At 36.8% G+C, this 21,238-nt stretch overlaps 1 protein-coding gene across 1 annotated transcript; it reads left to right on the forward strand.

Moving 5' to 3' along the window:
- The first annotated feature begins 551 nt into the window (after positions 1-551).
- Positions 552-20,640, forward strand: LOC148281128 (uncharacterized protein C05D11.1-like). The gene is made up of 17 exons (XM_088227215.1): positions 552-789; positions 1,855-2,200; positions 3,239-3,341; positions 3,508-3,630; positions 4,821-5,081; positions 7,187-7,456; positions 9,282-9,424; positions 9,531-9,639; positions 12,143-12,325; positions 13,486-13,722; positions 14,944-15,124; positions 16,165-16,411; positions 18,888-19,074; positions 19,283-19,426; positions 20,050-20,207; positions 20,284-20,436; positions 20,523-20,640. Exons 1-17 carry the CDS (start codon positions 651-653, stop codon positions 20,581-20,583), a joined length of 3,045 nt encoding a protein of 1,014 aa, XP_088083341.1. The 5' UTR covers positions 552-650; the 3' UTR covers positions 20,584-20,640.
- The last annotated feature ends 598 nt before the right edge of the window (positions 20,641-21,238 follow it).

Raw genomic sequence — 21,238 nt, forward strand, 5'->3', positions numbered from 1 at the left:
ATTTAGGTTGGCGGTTAGCAAAGTACAGATATAAAAAAACAAATCTAAAAGTGGGTACTCTAAAAATGATCTTACAAAAAAATTGTACCTGTACTTACATTTCACAAACATACATTATTATGTCAGTAACAATGTACACAGGAAAATATTATGTCAGTATACCGCGTAAATTAATGTCAGAGCTTAAGTGCTTAATTGCTATGGACTGACCACAATGATGATTTTTACAATACTCAAACTCCAATGATAAGTCACCAGCTCTATAAATACCTGGATTTCCATATTTCTTTTTCAAAAATATTTTTTATTTCTGTTGCAAAATTTAACAATGTATCTAATTATTTAATTTTTTTTAAACCTAGTAGTCATTAAATTTTCATACAAAACATTTGAAAAATTCTAAACAGATGTATCATGCACTTTAAATCAAATTTTCATGAAAAATTCTGCCCTTTTTAAAAGTACATATATGCTTCCAATTTCATATAGGTATTATACATATTTTGTTTCTGGCAATCAAATTTTGACAGCGCTTAATTTGCTCAGATAAAACCAAAACATTCTAAATTCGCTGAATTGTGGCTAAATTCTAAACAATTTGAAAAGTCGCCGTGGTTGACGGTGGGCAAATTTTGTTTTTTCTTTTCAAAATGTCCGGATTTAGTAAAATATATTCTACTAAAGCGACAGATATAACTCCCGTGCATAAATATAGATCCGATGCCACAGGACTCACGGTGGTTATTGCGGAGGTTGAGGGACCCATCGTGAGCGCGTATATATGCCTTGGTAATCATCTTTATACTATACGCTCTCCGCGCGCCCTGTACTGCATGTTTTCTGCTAAAATGGAATACCCTTTTTTTCTCAAGCCTGGGTGCTCTGTGCTGTATTTACTGATATTTTATTTTATTCACAGAAACAGCGCGTAAGTGCATTTAAATGTATGGGGAAAAATACATATATTTGTAGCTATCTGTAAAATATGACATTTAAAAATAAATTAATACTAACAGTTGAACTAAAAATCTACAAAAAAATACTTTAAATGTGTGAAAAAGATAAATAGTAAAAATAAAGAATGTATTGATCAGATTCAAAGGGAAATGGTTAAATGAATAATTTAAAAATACTCAAAAAGTGTACACATTTTACAAAAAGGATAAAGAAAAATATTGAGTAGGTATGTGACAATATTATGTAAGAAAATTGAATCGAAGAAAAAAATATATTGTCATGGTCATAGAACGACACACGTGATTTTCTTCAACTTTACGTTCGAGCAGTTTGATTGTTTTTTGACACTTTATTTACACTATTATTTATTTAACTTAAAAAGTACATAAGTATATCATTCGTTTCTTGAATTAGTCACATATTTTTTTTTTCAAACTCGAAAAATAAAGCTTTTATATATCCTTTTAAAGATAAAATATAAAAGAAAGTCAATGCGAATTTTTCTCACATCCGTAGTTGTTCTGTGTTCCGTCGGGAAACGATATTGATAAAGGAATAAAACAATTTAAAACTATTAAAATAGTAAATCAATATACGAGAAGGGCCGCCTTGCGGGTACTACCTACAGTTCATATGAAATTAATCACCGATGTCTTGATCCTTATTTCCCAGAGTGTGCAGCAAATGGATGACTGCATGTTTACCGCACCAAGTGGAAGTATTGTTGCTACAATATTGGTTGGTTTGGCTGGTTGTCCTTTTTGTTTATTTATTTATTTGTTTACAAAGAGAAAAATAGCAAACACACATGAATACAGGTCAAGAATACATACGTACATACTTAATCTCAATGAATTAAAAATACCATGTAATGAAACGGTTGAGGATAATTTGCAGCCACGGAGGCGCACGATGACGACGGCTTGCCGCACACTCTGGAACACCTCATCTTCCTGGGCTCGGAGCAGTTCCCCTACAAGGGGCTGCTGGACTTGCTGGCCAACCGCTGCCTGGCCTCGGGCACCAACGCCTGGACTGACGTGGACCACACGGCATACTCGCTGCACACGGCGGGCGCGGGTGGCACGCTCGCTCTGCTGCCTGTCTACCTGGACCACGTGCTGCGGCCGCTGCTCACGCACGAGGCCTTCCTCACCGAGGTGCACCACGTCTCTGGTGAGGGCTGCGACGCGGGCGTGGTGTACTGCGAAATGCAGGGCCGCGAGAACTCGGCTGAGTCCAGGTACGCTCTCCCATCGCCTGTATTACTATTTAGACCGCACGTTGCGGTCGCTACTCGTTATTTTTTTACTGAACATAAAATATATATTTTTTTTATATACTTCGGACGGCTACTTTTAATAACAATGTGAACACCGGATAGGGACATTCTATCTTTTCTGCATTTTGCTTCAAGATAATGGTGTTGCAGGCTGATAATCGGACTTTGAAATAGCAGATGTTGTGAGGAGATATTTTTGGATGGACAAAAGTCATCATTCTTAATAATGAGAGAGCAGATGAACGAGCAAGAGCCGCGACTTGTTAAAGAACGGCACCTTTCTTCTCAAAATTTCCCCTCAGCTTTGCCAAACGCTGTATAAAACAAAATGCGTAACAAAATTGTGAGGATCATTACTGCACTTCTCCTGTAAGATTGCCTGCCTGTAGGCAACATTACTTATTAACGCTGGCAGGTGTAGCTAACTTCTGTCGTCATCACCAAACTACCTATGAGATCACCCAAATCTTTACCGGACACGGAGCTATGAGAAGTTACCTACATAGGTTTTTAAAAAACTTTATAAAATATATGTTTCCTGGTTTTGTATCTAATATCTATTTTTATCTAAACATTAATTAACTTACCTCAAAATAATTAGAAACCAAGGTTTAATGACAGTAAATTTTTGTATCAACACTCAGTAACTTATATTGTCTACTATCAATGATCTGTCATCAAGCTACATGTGCCGAAGTTAATTTATTATGATTGAATTTAGTTTTTCTTTAGCAAAGTTTAAATAAATAAATGGCAACTACCATGCCATTAAAATTTTGTCTGCAGTTATGTATTAGAAGTTGTATCTGTTAAGTACCTAAGTAAGAGATATGCTTAGTAAAAAAAAAAATTGAATGACTTGCATATTACATAAAAAAAAATACACTGTACGTCTCCTCAGACCACGTCTCCCTAGTGAGGAGAACTCTTAAATTACTTTTAGTAAATAAAAAACATGTTTAAATGCTCACAATTATTGTGTTATAATAATTTATCCAGGTGTTACAACAAACTGCAGCAGATGCTGTATCCTGGATCCGGTTACTCATCCGAGACTGGCGGCAAGTTGCACAATTTGAGAACTTCCACTTCAAATGAAAAAGTAAGGCACGCTTAACTATCAACTTTAACCAAGTATAAATTTTCTTTAAAACCACCTTGCTCCTCTACAAAGACTATTTTTTAATCTATTGCAAATATTCAGATATTTACACTGCTTATTTAGTTGATTGAATGGTCGCTGTGTTAATTAAGAGGTGCATTTGTAGGTGAGGAGTTATCACAAGGAGTTCTACAGACCTGAGAATATCACCCTCATCATGTCGGGTCAAGTGACCCCGGAAGATGTCTTTGAAGCCCTGAAGCCAGTGGAGGATAAGATACTCGAGCAGGTCTTTCGATTTTGTTCATTAATAATATTCCATAAATTCTTTTAAGAAATTAGAGTTTCTTTCAATAATGTCTGAAGATGGAATTTAAAATAAAACTGTTTGATAAAAATAAATAGAAAGCTCAATATTAGGAGAAAACGGATTTAAAATAAGACATTCATATTTGTTAAATTTTTTTTTTTAATTTGGCCCATGTACCATGTCATGGCAGCTCGCCGCCATGTCCTTTAGGAAATGTTGAACCTCATCTTTCACCTCGTCATCGGAGCAAAATCGCCATCCAGACAAATTTTCCTCCAACTTAGGTAACAGGTGGTAGTCGCTCGGTGCCAAGTGCAGACTATATTGTGGGCTGGTGATGACATTCCAACCAAAGTTTTGGGGGAGAGCGACAGTTTGACGGAGGACGTGTAGGCGGACATTGTCGTGGTACACATCTTGCACACACCTTGCGATATTGCAACTTTTCCGTTAAAATCCCTGGATGGTGCTTCGGGAAACATTAGGAACCTTCGATCTTTACGCATGATATCCTCAACCTTCTTAACTGCCTTGTCAGAATTTTCAGTATGACCGGCTGTAAACTCTTTATGCCACTTGCGAACTTTCTTGACATTCTCCGTCCTGAAGCTCCATTTTGAATGGCTGCCGAGCTAAGACTGAGCAAAGCGCGGGTGTGCTTATTTGGGAGTGGAGGAAGTGCCATTCAACAGTGACCGACGACCGTATCAACAGTTTCTCTACGTTCCCAAAAATTAGAAGACCTTTTATTTGGGATTGCCCCAGTAGATAAATATCATGTTAGAGTTGCACTATGCACTCCGTATAAGGTAATATAATATAAACCGGGTTGTGGTCCCGTGGTAGGATTGTGGACTCACGGACCAAAGGTTTCAGATTCAATTCCCACTTTACCACAACTCGATTTCTGTTTTTCCAGCACAAATTATTTACGACTTTAAGGAAATGGTCTGAAAATTTAAATATTCGAGTAAAATAATAAGAACTCAATTATTTATCTTTTAAAAAAGATACGGACAGTTTGGCTCAGTGTATTACATTTCAAATTCTATCAAATGTTATGCTTAAATCCAAACAAAGTTTTTTATTCTACTTATGGCACCCTTGACGGAGGGTGAGATATGTATTGTTGCGAATGATGGTTATAATGCGAAACATAATGTTTGCAGGGAGCACGCCCTCCGTTCGTCAGGCCGTGGCAGGGTGCAGTGCCTCCCGCGGGCGCGGCTCAGGAGCTGCGACTGTCGTACCCCGCGGACCAGGAGGACTGCGGCCTGCTGCTGGTGGGCTGGAGGGGGCCCGGCCTGCTGGCCCCCGGGGGGCTGGCCACCTTTACCGCCTTGGCCGTGCTGCTACGCTACCTGTGTGACACCCCCGCCGCGCCACTGCAGCGCGCACTCGCAGAGGGAGACCCACCTATTGCTAGCGATGTGAGACACATACCAATCGCCTTTGACAAATCGAAAATGAAATATTTGGGTAAATCACAATGACACAAAGGAATGCCTAACTGAAATATACTAAACGAAACCATATTTAAGGGTAAAGGCAATACAAGGTATCATACAATGTTTTTTTTTGTTTGTTTTATAATGTTTTCGTTAACTAATTTTTAAAGTTCTTATTTTTTTTTGTTTCCACATTTATTTTCCAAAAATATTGTTTTTCATACATGCATACATATATATACATATATGTTTATAATATATAAATATATCATGCGCGGTCCGTCCATAGAACGGATGCAACTGTTGGTTCCTTTAATTTTACCGCTAGAATATTTTGAAAATCACAATGATAATAATAAAAATATGCATAATATTGTTTTAATAATGAACAAATACTAACAATGTTAATTTGTCGATTAATGCAACTAGATCTGTAACGGAGTCGACAAACAATTAATCTAATTTGTAAATGTGACGAAGACACCCCCAGCGCACAACCATTCCCTGCTTCGGACAAAAGCTAACTGCGCTTGAGATCTAAAAATTATCAGCGCATCGCGCTATCCTTGAAAAAAGCAGCGAATTCATACAGTTCCAAAGAGGTGGGGGGCGTATGGTATTAAAATTCTGAGTCCGCGCATGCGCAGTCCAAATTGTCAATGATTCTGGAAGCAATTTCAAAAAACCGTTCCAAATTCATTATCTCGTTATGCTGTACTGTGTTTTAACAAATTAAGGACTAGAATCGCTTGACCCAACCGAATGTTGTCTATTGTCGCCAAATATAACTCTACTGCAGTATTATAAGAGCACAAAATCGCTTGAATTGATTTTTTTCTTACATTTATTCGAATGAAATAACATAATATTTTAGCTGACCGATAATATTTAGGTCTGTCAGTTTGTTTATATATTTACAGAATCCGATTACGCTATTAGTGAAAATATATTTTAATTAAATATGGCAGACGTGGAAAATATATATCCAAATCTAAATTATATGTGTAATTGTGTTTTGGAATCTTTGAAAGTTAAGAGTTTTGCATCGCGAACGTTTGCCGAAAAAAAACTTGTTATTCAAAATGGTAAACCTACGCCGAATTCAAAAATAAAAACAAAATCATGTGACTGACATTTTTCGAATTCCGTATATACGAAAACTTGGTGGATTTGTGGTTGTGGACGAGTGTCAGAATTATATTGTTGGCCGTGTGTTTTATTCTGCACTAACAATTTTAATACGTGGAATAAACAAGGATTTTGTGATTTAAACAATCTCATTAAATCTGCAAAAAGACATGAGTGTTTCCAACATCATATGAATTGATATGTTTTAAACTCAATCGTTTCAATAAAGAAAACAGAATAGAAACTTGTTTAAGTGAACAACATAAAATAAATATCGATATTTACAACAAAACAGTTGCAGCTAATCGATATATTATATCCAAACTCATAGATGTTGTATGTTTTCTTTTAAAACAAGAATTGCCTTTTAGAGGACATTGTGAATTATCCAATTCTTGAAACAGGGGAAATTATATAGAAGTATTATACCTAATGAGCAGTTGCGATAGCCAGTTAAATATCTCAACATAAGTTTCATGGATTTGGAACTTGTGACTCAATAAATATGTTTTTTGGGAATAAATAAAATAAAAGATAAACGAATATTTATTTTATAAGTAAAATAAGTATTTGTGTTTTTATAATTATTATAAATATTTTAATTTTGGGGTTTATTTTTTACGAGTTGTAATGCATGGTATACTGGACTTATGTACGTATTTATGTACTTTTTGTATATGTATGTACATATTGCTTCCCTAACCGAAAATCTCACTGCAGGCCCCTGATATATATATATATATTATATATTGTGTTTTTGGGTAGTAAAATAATACATTTTTTAATTTTGTCTTAGAACAGAGCTACTTACCCGAGTTAGACAGTTACCGCAACTTCATATTATGATGAAAATTGGATGTAAATATAAAAAGATAAATAAATAAAATATACAGTTTACGCTAATCCAGTCTTGTTTTATGAATTCATGAACATGTACCTAAAAACATGCGTATTTTCAGGTTGTCCACAGTATGGTAGAGAACTCGGATTCAATGCTGTGCATCATGCTGGAGAATGTGGAGATGACGCAGCTGTCGCGCGCGCTGCCTGAGCTGCTGTGTGCGCTGCAGCGCGTGGCGCGCGGCGAGGACGAGCTGCAGTTGCCGCGGCTGCGTCGCCTGCTACGTCTGCAGCGCCGCGAGGCCCTCGCGCACACCGAAACCAACCCGCACCAGACCCTCACCTTCATGTGCATCGCCGACATGCTGCACTCTGCCGACAACTCTCAGGTCAGAGAATGGAATTATAGGTTGTTTTTTAACATTGACTCCATTTCTCCGTAAGTGTAATCTCCCCTCTCGAGGCCAATCATCTATGCTACTTTTCTTAGCAAATGATGTTGCACCGATTCGATATGATTTATCTGGCCTACATAGAAGGGAGACTAGATCACTGATGCATATTCTAAAAGAGGACGAACAAGTAAGCAATATAATGTTTTAACCGTGAACATATTAGTAAAGTCACTAGATGTCCCGCTAACAAAACCCAAGAGTTTTAGTGACTTGTTAATCATAGTATCAATATTTTCATTAAAGGTAAATTTACAGTCCATGATAACTCCGAGGTCCTTAATAGACTTGACTACATCTAAATCAATATTTTTAAAGTGATTTTTAAAAATGATAAAGCAGAGATAAATTTATCATTTTTTGTAGCGTATCTATTAAAGCAGTTACTGCTCGCCACTTTTTAACTAGTAGCGAGAACATAAAATGTATTTTGAGCATCTTAATTATTTTTGTTACATGAAGGTATGATGATCAGTCATAGGCTTCCGGAATATTGTCAACAATGTTTCGAGTATGTCCAAATGTTAGTAGACAGGCTGGAATTCCTCCATAGGGAGTTATTTTGATCTAAATTTGTTGCAACCGCCCTGTAAATGCCTAGACTTCCATATTCCCATCTCAAAAATGTTTTCCCTCTCCGTTTTAACAAATTTAGCATATTATGCATATTTTATGTCAACTATGTCGGGAATTGAACTGGAGATCTCTTGCATGGCTAGCAAATTATTTAAAGTATTTAAGATTATGATTGTTATTTTTTAATTTGCATCAGCAACATAGAGGTATTGATATTTGGGTAGGGAATAAAATTCTTTATTATTTAAAAGTGTTTTTTTACAGTAAAACCTCATTTTTACTTTCCTCGATTTTATGTTTTCCTGCTTTGTATACCAAAATATTTTGGTCCCGTTTTTTTCCATACATTCACATTCAAATATTCCCCCCAATTAACGTTTTTCATAACCCCGGTTTTACGTCGAAATTTTTTCATAACTTGAATAAGTTCGAATGATTTGTCAAAAGACGGACCGCGCGAAGCTGCGTGAATGAAATTAAAATCGAGGTAAATAAAAAAATGTGTTAATTATTGTCTCAAACTAAATTTAAAGTAGGTGCAGTGTAATTATCATTTTGTTTAAGTGTTTAATTTTGTCATTTTACTAAATAGTGACATGCAGTTGACGCATGTTTAGGAAGAATAAAGTCTACATCAATAAATAATGATGCAGAATGTTCAAAAAACTGTCAATACAAATATTATTAGATGTTATAAACATAATGTGAAAAGGAGATAGTATAAACAGTTATCATAAAAGTGTGAAACAGCTTTGTCGCGATGCAAATGACAGTTGAAATTTTGTGTTGCCATACTAAAAAAAATGATACCATATAAAAAAAATCGTATGCATTTTATGCAAAATCAAATTTTTATTTTCGTGTTTTTAAGGTTAAGTACTAGATAAAATTATTTATACATGTATTTTTTCAATATTGTAGTATTGTTTGAAAAAATACAAAATATTTTTAATTATATCATTGGTAAATATGAATAATCCCCAATCATGACAGTTCTTACAATTTTTCTGCAGTATATTAAGCATAGTCTTGTACAATAATTATATTTTAATGAAATTTCATTTTTTCCATACATTTTTCATTTCCTCTCTTTAAAGTTTTCCTCAGTTTTACACCTTTTTTGTTGCTACCTTGAAAAACGTAAAACAGTGGTTTTACTGTAATTCACTTTTTGTTCCCACTTCAGATGGAAGAGAGACTCAACAAGCAGAGGATTCTGAAGGATCTGGAGGCCAAGGATGGTGCTTGGTGGCAAGAACTTTGCCAGCACTGGTTTTGTGGACCACACAAGGCCGTCGTCGGAGTACCCAGTACGAGCCTCATGGAAGAGTTAGTACATTTATTTCGGTGTTGCGGTATATTTATTTATTCATTATGTTCCCTCATCGGGTTGTCCCAAATATCTAGTTATTTTGTTTCATAAAACATATTTCAGAATGGCCAAAGATGAAGAGAGTAGAATCCGGAAACAGGTTGAGCAGTTGGGGCCACAAGGATTGAAGAAAAGAGAAGAAGAACTGAATGCGGCCATGGAACTTAACGGTGTAAGTGAATTATTCTCTCTCACGCTTGTGAAAATTTTCACAATTATATTTTATTTATTTATCAAAAGCATCATCAAAAGCGATTTGCTTATGAATGTTGATAAATCGAAAGTGATGGTTTTTGAAAGGGATGAAAATATAACTAAATGTGAGATCAGCGTGAACGGAGATATTCTGAATCAGGTAGAAGAATTTGTGTACCTGGGAAGTATGTTTACTAGGGACGGAAAGGCCGAGAAAGATATTGAAAGGAGGGTGAGTGCCAGGAACTTAATTAATTAGTGTATGGATAATTTATATAGCGCCATTTTTGTGCACTAAAATCTACTTTGGCAAACAAATGTTTATCGCAGGAGGCTAAACTACCAGTTCACAAGGGAGTTCTAGTTCCAACTCTAATGTATGGGAGCGAAGTATGGAATTGGAAAAATGATGATGAAAGTAGGTTGAATGCTGTCGAAATGCGATCCCTCAGGCGAATGTGTGGTAAAACGATGTATGATATTTGCACAAACGTCGAGATCCGTGAAGTGTGTAAGGCTGAGACATGCATTATTGACAGAATCAAGAAAGGGGTGCTGCGTTGGTTTGGACATGTAGAGCGAATGAACAGCGAAAGAACGGCTAAAAGGATCTACGATGCAAATGTTTATCATAGATTCGTTGATTTCAGAGACACAGCCGGGAACGACCCGTGCCTGTGAATATCATCAGACATGGAAGTTTTTACTATTTTGTAACTCTTTTTTGGTCAATTTGACATGTCAACATTTTGGGAAATCAAATCAATTTCAATTTCAATTTATCCATCTAAATAAATATAGTCGGCCTCGTGGTGTAATAGTCAGCGCGTTTGCCTACCATGTAAGAGGTCTCGGGTTCGATTTCCGACATGGTTGATATGAAATATTTATTTACAAGATTGTTTTTAAGTTAGAATATTTCATTGTCCTTGGACTGGTACCTGAACCGTAAGACAAATCACCTTACCTTCATGTAACTAAATTGAATAAGATACTCTGCGATTGGTGTACCGAAGCAGCGCCCTATACACCATTAGGTGCGGAAAAGGAATGATGATGAAATAGATAAATATGTACACTTGCCTTTACCCGCTGCTTTGCTCGCGTGGTATTGGCTCGCGAGAAATAAGTAAGGTAATTAATTTGTTTTGTTGTTTAGCAATAAGAATTTTACCAATAGAATGATATATTTTTTTGAGACAGAATATAGCTTGTATCGATTGCCAGTCCTCCAACTATCGCTATGAAAGAAATACGACAATCCGATGTGTACGGTGACGTAGCATCGTTAGTCTGTTCACAGATCCAAAATCCTACTACAAAACCAAAACCATAAGCAAACCAAACTGACCACAGATAAGTAAATTCAAAATGGATTATTTTTGATTTCCCACCTCACCGCCTACTCATTTTCAAATAACGTCACTCATGGTTGCCATATTGAATTATTTTTTATTGTACTTTCTAATTTCAGGATGAAAAGTAAGTAGCCTATTTCACTTCTCACCTTTCTGGCTTTACCTCAGTTGCGACATGAATGGAAACACAAACAAAAAGACAAAAACCTCTTCGCATTTGTATTAGTATGGATTACAAAATATTACATCTTAATTCATACATACCATAAAAACGATCAATTTAATCAGATATATGTAAATAAATAAAGGCACATATATCTTGAGAAAATATAAAAAAATTCAAGAATCTTGCATCAAAAAACATCCTCAGAGACGTGAAAAATGACAATTTTCAAAGTAATATTGTTCAACATAGAGGTAGATCTTCCAACAGGCATAACCATCGGTAGGTTGGTCCTGTTTATTACAGTATGGAACAGTCTATGATGACACTGTCTAAGGCAATTTTTCGGAATATAAAAACAAATACTCCGCATCATTTTAGGGCTGTCGACAATAGCGCGCAACAATGGAAAGAAATGCGTAGTTAGATATACATGCATTCTGGTCTTGAAACTGTTGTAACCGAGCATAATCTGAAAAAACAGTGGGATAGAGCCATGGGTAATATCTGCACTCCCTCGTATAAAGAAATTTCTTCATAACTCTCACAACCATAAAAGAGTACTTCGACTCGCGCAGTTCCCGAATTATCGAGCCTACTTTGCTCGAACAAGTTGTAAAAATTCTCAGTACTCGTATATTACCGAAAACTGGCGGTATGCAGAACAGATCCTAACATCTTTAATGAACTACAACAAACTGTTTCAGTCTGATCGCGAAATGTCGGGAAACTCGCACAAGTAATGCCCAGATCTTTAAACTTCAAAGTCTGCATGAGATTCTGGTCATTCATTTTGTAGCTGTATAGATTATTAATAGTACGGATACCTTGATTCTTGAGGCAAGAGTTGATATTTTGTTCTGTATTTATTCATATGATTTCTTCGAGTATTTTTAAAATTCGATAAAAGGTCACTAAAAAAAATAAACATTATCGTATTATTTATGTTTGGACCATAGAGGGAGGTCCCCGTACAGGTGTTGAACAGTGTAGGAGTGGGCGCCGAGGGCTGCCGGGACATCTGCTACCTGCGGCTAGACACCTGGAGCAACGGGGACTCACCCTCGCTGTGCCCTCACTTTCCCTTGGACCAGATGCCTTTCTACACCAGAATCCATCAGATCCGCTCTCATTTCATCTACGTAAGATATATTTTATTACATTCGATCCTTTATTTACCAGCTTTAGTCGATAGGTTTGTGTACTTTCCATCATATAAAGTTATTAGCCTCAGGAGTGAATCGTTCATATAAGCGATTATTTGCAGCTTACCATATTTTTTAAAAATGTTTCACATTGCATATCTATAAAGGGAATATTATTGATATTATCAGGGAAAAATACATCATAAATCATCGTTTGCATTTCTTGCATTAATAAATTCATAGCAGATTTAGTTTAAAACATTATTCCTCACAGCGCGCTGGAGTACCCCACCCCTACTGTTAATTAATTACTAAGTTTGTTTGTAAAATTGTTAGTTAGTTACTAAGTTTGTTCTTCCGAAGAAAAAATATAATTTATTTTACATCTTTATACCCTATTTCTTAGATTTATTTTGGCAAAATCTTGCGACTCTGATGCGGTCCAAATTACCAGTACGCACATATTTTTTCTAAAAAACACACAGTTTACCCTGAAGATAGCTCCTGCAATGGTAGCCGAAACGAACCCAACTTACATGGGACCACCCAAAAAAGATATGTATTTAATAATAATGTATGAGTTATGCAAGCTCGTGGCGCAATAGTCAGCGCGTTCGCCTACCACGCAAGAGGTCTCGGGTTCGATTCCCGACATGGTTGATATAAAATATTTATTTACAAATTTTTATTAAGTCAGAATATTTCATTGTCCCTGGACTGGTACCTGAAGCGTAAGAGTGATCATCTTCCCTTCATGTAACAAAAAAATGATTGAGACACGCTGCGATTAGTGTACCAATCCAGTGCCCTATGCACCATTATGTGCGGAAAGGGAATGATGATGATATGATAAAAAAGTTAATTTAGTATAAAGTCTACTAAATATTGAAGTGCTATTAAAACTGATAGTTTTAGTTTTTATCTTGTTTTATTTTAGTGTTAAAACCAGTGTTAGTGACAATAATAGCAAGTTTGAAAACATATTTGACCTGGAAAAGCTTCGTTCGAAACCTAAAGTGCGTACAAAGGCGTGTGTCTTTACGCGCTATATTTGTATGGCCGACCCTTCGAGCGCGGAAACGGAGAGCGTGTTATTTATGCAAGAACAAATTCATCTTTGAAAGTAAATAATATGTAGGTTTTTTCCGGAAACTCAGATGTCGCTACTCATAGACACCAAGGAGTTGGGTGTAGAGGAGAGGGACTGGCTGCCACTGCTGTTGGCCGTCCTTCCGGAGAGTCCGGTGAGGAGAGGGGAGCAGCTACTGCCGCACACTACGCTGCTCTCCGACATCGAGGAACTCACCACCGAGCTCCGCCTGGACATGGGTATTAGGAAATCCAAAAGGTTCTCTCCGGGAGAGTTCGGACAGACTATTATCCTCTCCACGCAGGTACCGATGTACTTTTTTTTTAACTTAAAATTAGTCTTTTAATATTTTTATTGTTATAAATTATATAAACAATATAAAAACCTTTCCAATGCGTACCTACACATAATAATATATTTAAAAAATATAAAATATTCATAATCCCCAAAAAGAAAGGACGGTTTTACTTTCTTTTTTAATGTTTTTCATAGTTTTACTTGTAATAGGATTAAAATTAGATTTACTGTCCGACAATTGAATACGGAGATTTGGAGCGGCATCCGGTCTAGTTCTGAACTTGTATTTAGTGTAGTGTAGCTGAAAAGCTAGTCTCGAATCAGTAAGTCGATATGTTTATCTGTTTAGAAGCAGAACCACAAAAGCTTTCTCAAGCCCAATCCAAAAGTCATTCGAGTTTGAATCAGCTGATTTAAATTTTTGTTGACACAGTTAATATTGATGGTTTGGTCTGATTTGCGATTGGATTGTGTACAGGCGGGCGGCATTTTTCATAGGTGAAGCCATTTATCGATAAAAGCGCGTCAACTGCCTGTTTTCTACGGCAATACGCCCTAACTCTCGGAGCCCCTGTGACCCTTCCACCGAACCCCGAGGAACCGCTGGTCTGGCTCAATTCACTGCCATCTTGGTGTAAGACTTATTGTATTAACTTAATGGTAGTCAAATAAAAGATTACTAATGTAGAGATAGAGTTTAATATAATAAATACGTCTTATACTTAATTTCATTTTGCTAAATAAAAATGGAAATGGAAAACTTTAAAACTTTTGCTGGTAAATAAAATGGGTCTCTGAGTCCCCCTCTCTTCGTAGTATAGTGTAGATTTTCAGTCAATTTTTGTTTCCTTAAAAACCGTTTATACTGTTTCTCCTCTATACTATTTTTTAACCCAACAGTTTTAAGCACCACTAAATGTAGCGCTTGTTCGGGTATTTGCTGATAAGGTGATTAGGTGATTTCTATATCGACTACAAGTCCAAATTGTCTGGTAAGATTTATCATTAATATACAAAATGTAGTACATTATTTTTCCTACCGGCCTACCTCGGTTTAAAACTCTGTGCACGCGACTGAATTACGTATGCATTTCATAATACTTCGGACCATTTCTAAAGGAACGGTAATTTTATTTAAATAATGTTGATTTCCTTAAATGTTTGTTGGGATTTTTTTGTATTTAAAATTGCGATTCCTCATTCTATTATTTTTTCCTTATATTGACAGTGCGAACCTGACAAGTATACGGAAGTGGTGCAGCTGTTGTGGGAGGTTCTGCACCGCACGGAGTTGGTGAAGGAGCGTGTTACTGTAGTGGCGCAGCGTATGGCGCAGGAGGTGGCCGCACTACGCCGCGATGGGGAGCGCCTGGTGCTTGACCTCCTTAAGGATATGGACTACTCTCCCGGTACGGTATGCGCTCCTGGGTCCTGGCTCCTGTCCGCCTCCTCGGCTAGGGACAATATAGATCAGTGTCTTGTTTAGCAAGTAATAATTTTATAAGTGAAAAAAATTATACAATTTTAATCATTTAACAATTGTAGTAAAGTGAACTATGTAACAGATATTTTGAAGGTGAAGTAAATTCATTGCTTATATTATATTTCTGTAATCAGTATAATCCTTTCTTGGTTGTTTATGTACAAAAAATCCATGTTAAATAAAATTATTAAAACAGTTTACTAAAAAAAAATTGGCAAAAAGCTCACAGAGTTAAAAGTTTGACCATTTTTTCAGTCAGTCGTTCAATTATTGTAGCATTACTCTAAGGATTATTCTGCTGTAGACCGTGAATCTCAGGAAGAATAACATGACCGATGCATCTTATAATAGTTAATGAATAGAAAGGAGATAGCCTCTACACTGCCGATATGATATTGTGTGTAGCAGCCGTAATCAGTAAGCAATGGGTGAATTCTCATTTACTTTCGCACGACTTCTTGGTGCATAAGATCTCACTCCGGTATACTTGTAAGGAACATACAAATTGATATCTAAATATATTTTATTATATTATATACTTTGAAAAATAACCTTATAAAATATGACGATAAGATTCGAGGGTTTTAGGTTATAATCCAGCATGCCTGCTAGAAATAATGATCAGTATAAAAATGGATAATAATAGATCGGTATATTTTTGTAGATAAAAGTATCCCAAAAATCCGTAGTCCAAATAGTCATTAATTTTATTGTATTATCAGGAACTTTTAAATAAACTTGTAAATTATAAAATTTATTCACATGGGTCATCTATGTGAGAAGATAAAATGTTTTAATATGGCGACATTTCGTCCGGCGTCTGCGGAACTTTCACGGCGTTTATTCTACTATTTATATTATTAGTATGTTTCCACTTCCCTTTGATGGGACAACAACAACACAGACAAGGGAAAGATGGCCAGGGCCAGTGCTTAGATTATTACTACAGCGGCCGTTTCTCCCTAGAAAGCAACGTCCACCGCTGCAGCCTCCTGCGCCAGCAGCGCTTCCTGCGTTCTGTGCTGCGCCGGCTGGCGGTCGCGGAGGAGGAGAAGGCGGTGCTGGAGAGCATGAGAGCCGTGCGCGGGCGCCTGCTGCAGAGAGGCTCCTTGTGGCTGCAGCTTTCCGCCGACCTGGCCGCCCACCCCCTCTCAGCCGACCCCTGGCGCTGCTTCACTGCCCTTAATCCGACCGCCCTTCCCGTCCCCAACAAGTAGGGGCCCTTCTTTGCTTATAATTGTTTGACCATTTAGAATTTTAGCCATGTGCTCATTATATAATGTATTACACGTAATCACTCTGGGATGTGCAGAGGACACACTTTTAATATGTATTTTTAATTGTTAACCTACCAACAACAATCAACAACACGAGTCCCAACTCCGTGGGACTCCGAGTCCCGTATCTAATCGAGACGAATAAAGGACTAATTCAGCAAACAGTGCTCTTCATTTTCGTTTTTCTCCTCACTATATAAAACGTTATACTATTTTATATCTATATTTTGCAAAGACTTTGCTGTACACAATAAATAGTGACTTTTACATATTTAAATGGTCCATTTTTGTACAAATTCTCTCAGTTTTAGCTTGAACTTTCTTACGGCGCAAATTATTAACTGCTCCGGGATTTGACGCTTAGAGAATTGAGGATCATATAAAACTAACTACTAAATCGATAAGTTCAAAAGTTGTCGAGGTCTATGATTGAGATGTCTTGATCATTTTTACTAATCAGTCATTTTATTATTGTATGTACCTAAGAGGCGCCTGTAATAAATATTATAGGCTATAATATTTACCGCAGGCGCCTCGTAGTTATCTGTTAGTCTGTTGATTCCTTTGAGACGGACGCTTTTCATGTATTGTGACTGTTTTATAACAAATAAGTACTAAAATTGCTTTGTACCGTGGTATCTTGTATTTTGAAATTATCATGAAATCGGTCAGTTTATTTTAAATTACTAAGTTGTGTAGATAGTAGGACTGCTTTCCTAATCGAAATACTTACTGCACAGCGGGTACTATATATACAGGGTTTTCCAATAAGAGGTTTCATTTTGAATAGCCCGCTATTTGGGCGGCTGTCACTTTTGAAGCTGTCATCTTTTGAAAATTGAGAAGTAAAAACTACGCCATTACTAAAAATGGAACGACACACGCTTCAACAATGCATTGAAATTTTTAAAAATTCACTTCAAAAATGGTGAAAATTTTGCAGTCACAGTTCGCAAAACTAAAGCACTTTTGGGTCGTCGTGAAGCACCTTCTCGGCCAGCAATAGTGAAACTGGTGAAAAAATTTGAGCTGTTGGGACAAGTTAGTGATGTGAAGAATCGAAGCCGTGTGCGTCGCTCAAGAACAACTGAGAATATTGCTGCTGTAGCCCGTAGTGTTGACGAAAACCCACGTTTGTCGATTCTTGTCGATCTTTGGAATTAGGCATTCCACAAACGACATTACACTGTATTTTGCATAAAGACTTAGGTCTTAAGGGTTTTAAAGTTCAGTTAACACAAGAACTCAAGCCGGCCGATCACCAGCAACGTCACAAAAATGATCCGGATTTTCATTGAAAAATCATCTTTAGTGATGAGGCCCATTTTCACCTCGGAGGCTATGTTAACAAGCAGAATTGTCGAGTTTGGGGCTCGGAAAATCCAAGAATAATTGTTGAAAAGCCTCTCCATCCTCAACGTGTCACTGTTTGGAGAGGTTTTTGGGCTGGCGGTATGATTGGACCTTACTTATTCAAAAATGAGTCTGGTGCAACTGTTACGGTGAATGGATTGCGCTAATGAGCTAATGATTTTTATAGTCAGAATTGGAAGATATTGATGTGGACGACGTTTATTTTCAACAAGACGGCACTACGTGCCACACAAGCAACGAAACCATCGCAATTTTGAAAGAAGATTCCTGACCGTGCTATTTCCCGAAGAGGTGATCACAATTGGCCACTGAGATCTTGTGATTTAACACCTTTAGACATTTTTTCCCTTTCTTTCGTGGGCCCAAGGCCACGTGAAAGATAAGGCCAATGCTCCACAGTCGATTCAAGACCTTAAAGATGTAATTCGTGAAGTTATCGAGGACAAATGTGAGAATTGGTCATGGAAAATATCATGAAAGTATATGGTGCTGTGCAAGCGAAGCCGTGGCGGCCATTTGGCTGATATCATTTTCCATTGTTAATGGCATACCTTCCTCTTTACAATGAAATAAACATCCATTGATTTCTCTTAAAAAATACTAGTTTTTTTTAAATATCAAAATGAAACCTCTTATTGGAAAACCATTTATAATTTCTGTTGTTTTTTCTAGTAATTTTATTAATACAACTTATTAAATACGAGAGTCATAACATCACACGCTTGACATACAAATGTAAAAAGACAAACAAGGCTTTTATTGACCTATAAAAAGAAAATTATGTACCAAATTATAATTTCAATGTCAAATTTTGAAACAAAAATTTCAAGTTGAAGTAAGTGAAATTTTTAACGGAAATACCTTTTTTATATGTAAGGATTATCAGCTGTGTAAAAATTGGCCATATTTTCATCATAAAACCACAGTAAATGCATTCAGAAGAAGTCGGATGATCGATGGACACAAACAGTTTTGATGTTTATTTTAACAACACCCTTTAACCCGAGTTGTTGGTTACCAAAATAGTTGTTCTTCTAGAGTAAGCGTGGTGGGAGACGGCAGCATCCTGCGGGCGGAGACGGAGCGCCTGGGGAAGGGTAGCGTGCTGGGTGTGGGAGGCCTGGAGTCCTGCTTCCTGGAGCAGGTCAGTCCCGGGCCGACCGGCCTGCAGCATCCTGATTTGCCCGCACTGCTGGTGGCCTTGCAGTACTTTACGCAACTTGAGGTATGTTATTTCCTATGTGTGTTAGTTTTGTACGTAAATGCTCTGACGAACTATTAATTTATAGTTAAATTTTGTATATTCAAATAAATAAAGTCTCAAGACATTGTGTAACATGTACCATTCTGCCTGGAAGAGCCTTTTTGTTTATTTTTTATTGATTTGACTAGTACTAGTCTAGTAGTGCTACAGTACCGCACGCATTTTGTAGGGTCCCATGTGGAGACAGGTGCGAGGAGCCGGGTTGGCCTACGGCTTCCTGGTGGCGCCGGTACCCGGGGAAGGTCTGCTGCGCTTGATGCTCTACAAGGCCACCAACCCCTGCGAGGCTTACAAGCAGACCAATACTATTTTTGTAAGTATAACAACTCGCATATTATACCAAATCTAACATACGTACATTTGTTTCTACTGATATACGCTTATCTATCTAGTGTATACCTGATATAGATACTGCACGTTTGTCATCATCATTCCCTTTCCGCATCTAATTATGCATAGGGCACTGCATTGGTACACAATCATTTTTGTTACATGAAGGTAAGATGATCAGTCTTACGCTTCAGGTACCAGTCCACGGACTATGAAATATTCTGGTGTGAAAACACCCTTTCAAAAAACTACTTCGTACCAACCATATGTATAGGTTATGTTATGTATAATTTTTATGTGATAACATTTACAATAACAATATTATGTGGAAGCCTCTAATTGGACTTTATGATATGTATTTATAGTATAATTGTATCTTAGAAAATTTTTAAATGGCTGTTGGCTTTTCAATGAAATAAAATAAAAATCAGAAATCCAACCCGAGATCTCTCTCGTGGTAGACAAACGCGATGACCATAATCACCTTTCCGCACCTAATGAAGCATAGGGCACTGTTTTTACTTGAATATAAAGCTTACATTTTTTAATTTATTGAATAATGAGAATAAATGTATGCCACTTTACTTAAATTAAATTTATTTCTAGAAATCGTTTTTGGAATCTGGAGAGTTTGATGAAAATCTCTTTACCTGCGCCAAAAGTTCTCTTATATTTGAATTAGTAGAACGAGAGAAGACTCCCTCCAAACTTATTAAGGAATCTCTCTACAAATATTTCCACGGAGTTGATGAAGACTACACAAGGTAATGGTGTTACTTTAAATATTTGACACGAGAAAGGGCATACGTGCGCCGCATAGTAAAGAATGTTGTATTTCAGGAGTATGGTGAATGCCGTGTGCTGCATGAGGGAGACTGACGCCCTAGCCGCAGCCAAGAGGTGGCTCCCCTCCCTCCTCAGCCCTTCCTCGTGCACCCTGGCCATCGTGTGTCGGCCCTCTGCAGTCCCCGATATCACGCGACAGTTCTCCCAGTGAGTTCTGTCTACTGTATTGTCCCCACCTCGCTCGCAGGAGTTGGCTCTTCTCACCCCCGACTAATGCTACTTTTATGTTGCAGAATGGGCCACCAGCTCAGCTCGTACAACTCCTTGGAGAGCAGCCATTTGAATGAAGACTGAACCCAGAAATGTTCCGTAGAATAATTGTTTCCTTTATTAATAAACTTCGTAACTTGATTCAACTTTATTTCTTGTGTTTTTAAGAAAATAAGTATTTTTGTTCTAATTGCATATTTATATTTCTTTACTTCTTTGTTTTTTTCGTATTCTGTTAGCAAATATTTTCCTAATTTATATAGTTTGATACCCGTATGCAGAGACAAAACTTAAGGTGAGGAAAGTACATTCTAATTTCAAACGCTGAGAATAGCCCGAAGGTGAAGACAATAGAATGTACTTTCCTCACCTTAAGGTTTGTCTCTGCATACGAGTATAAGTCTTAGGTAGTAATTAAAATATAATTCTTATTTGTCAACACTAATTTTATACAGCTGCTATTATATTATAATAACTTAGGATCAATTTTGGTTTTGTTTTATGGCAAATAATGTACCAGTATCTTTTCAAATTAATTTTGGAGTAAACATCAATTTTGTTTTTTAATTCAATTGTTGTGTTGTCGTCACTCATAATTAATATTTATCATAAATTATGTTACACCAATTATCGTGGTTTTGTATGCGACGGGTTTTTATTCCATATTTTATATGGCTCTTTTGCTTAGTTTATTCATCTGTAATAATTACATAAATATACAATAGTCAAATTAAAATGA

Source organism: Micrasema longulum, unplaced genomic scaffold, assembly GCF_059751315.1.
Source record: "Micrasema longulum isolate JH-2025_06_02 unplaced genomic scaffold, ASM5975131v1 h1tg000494l, whole genome shotgun sequence".
In the NCBI taxonomy this organism is placed as follows: domain Eukaryota; kingdom Metazoa; phylum Arthropoda; class Insecta; order Trichoptera; family Brachycentridae; genus Micrasema; species Micrasema longulum.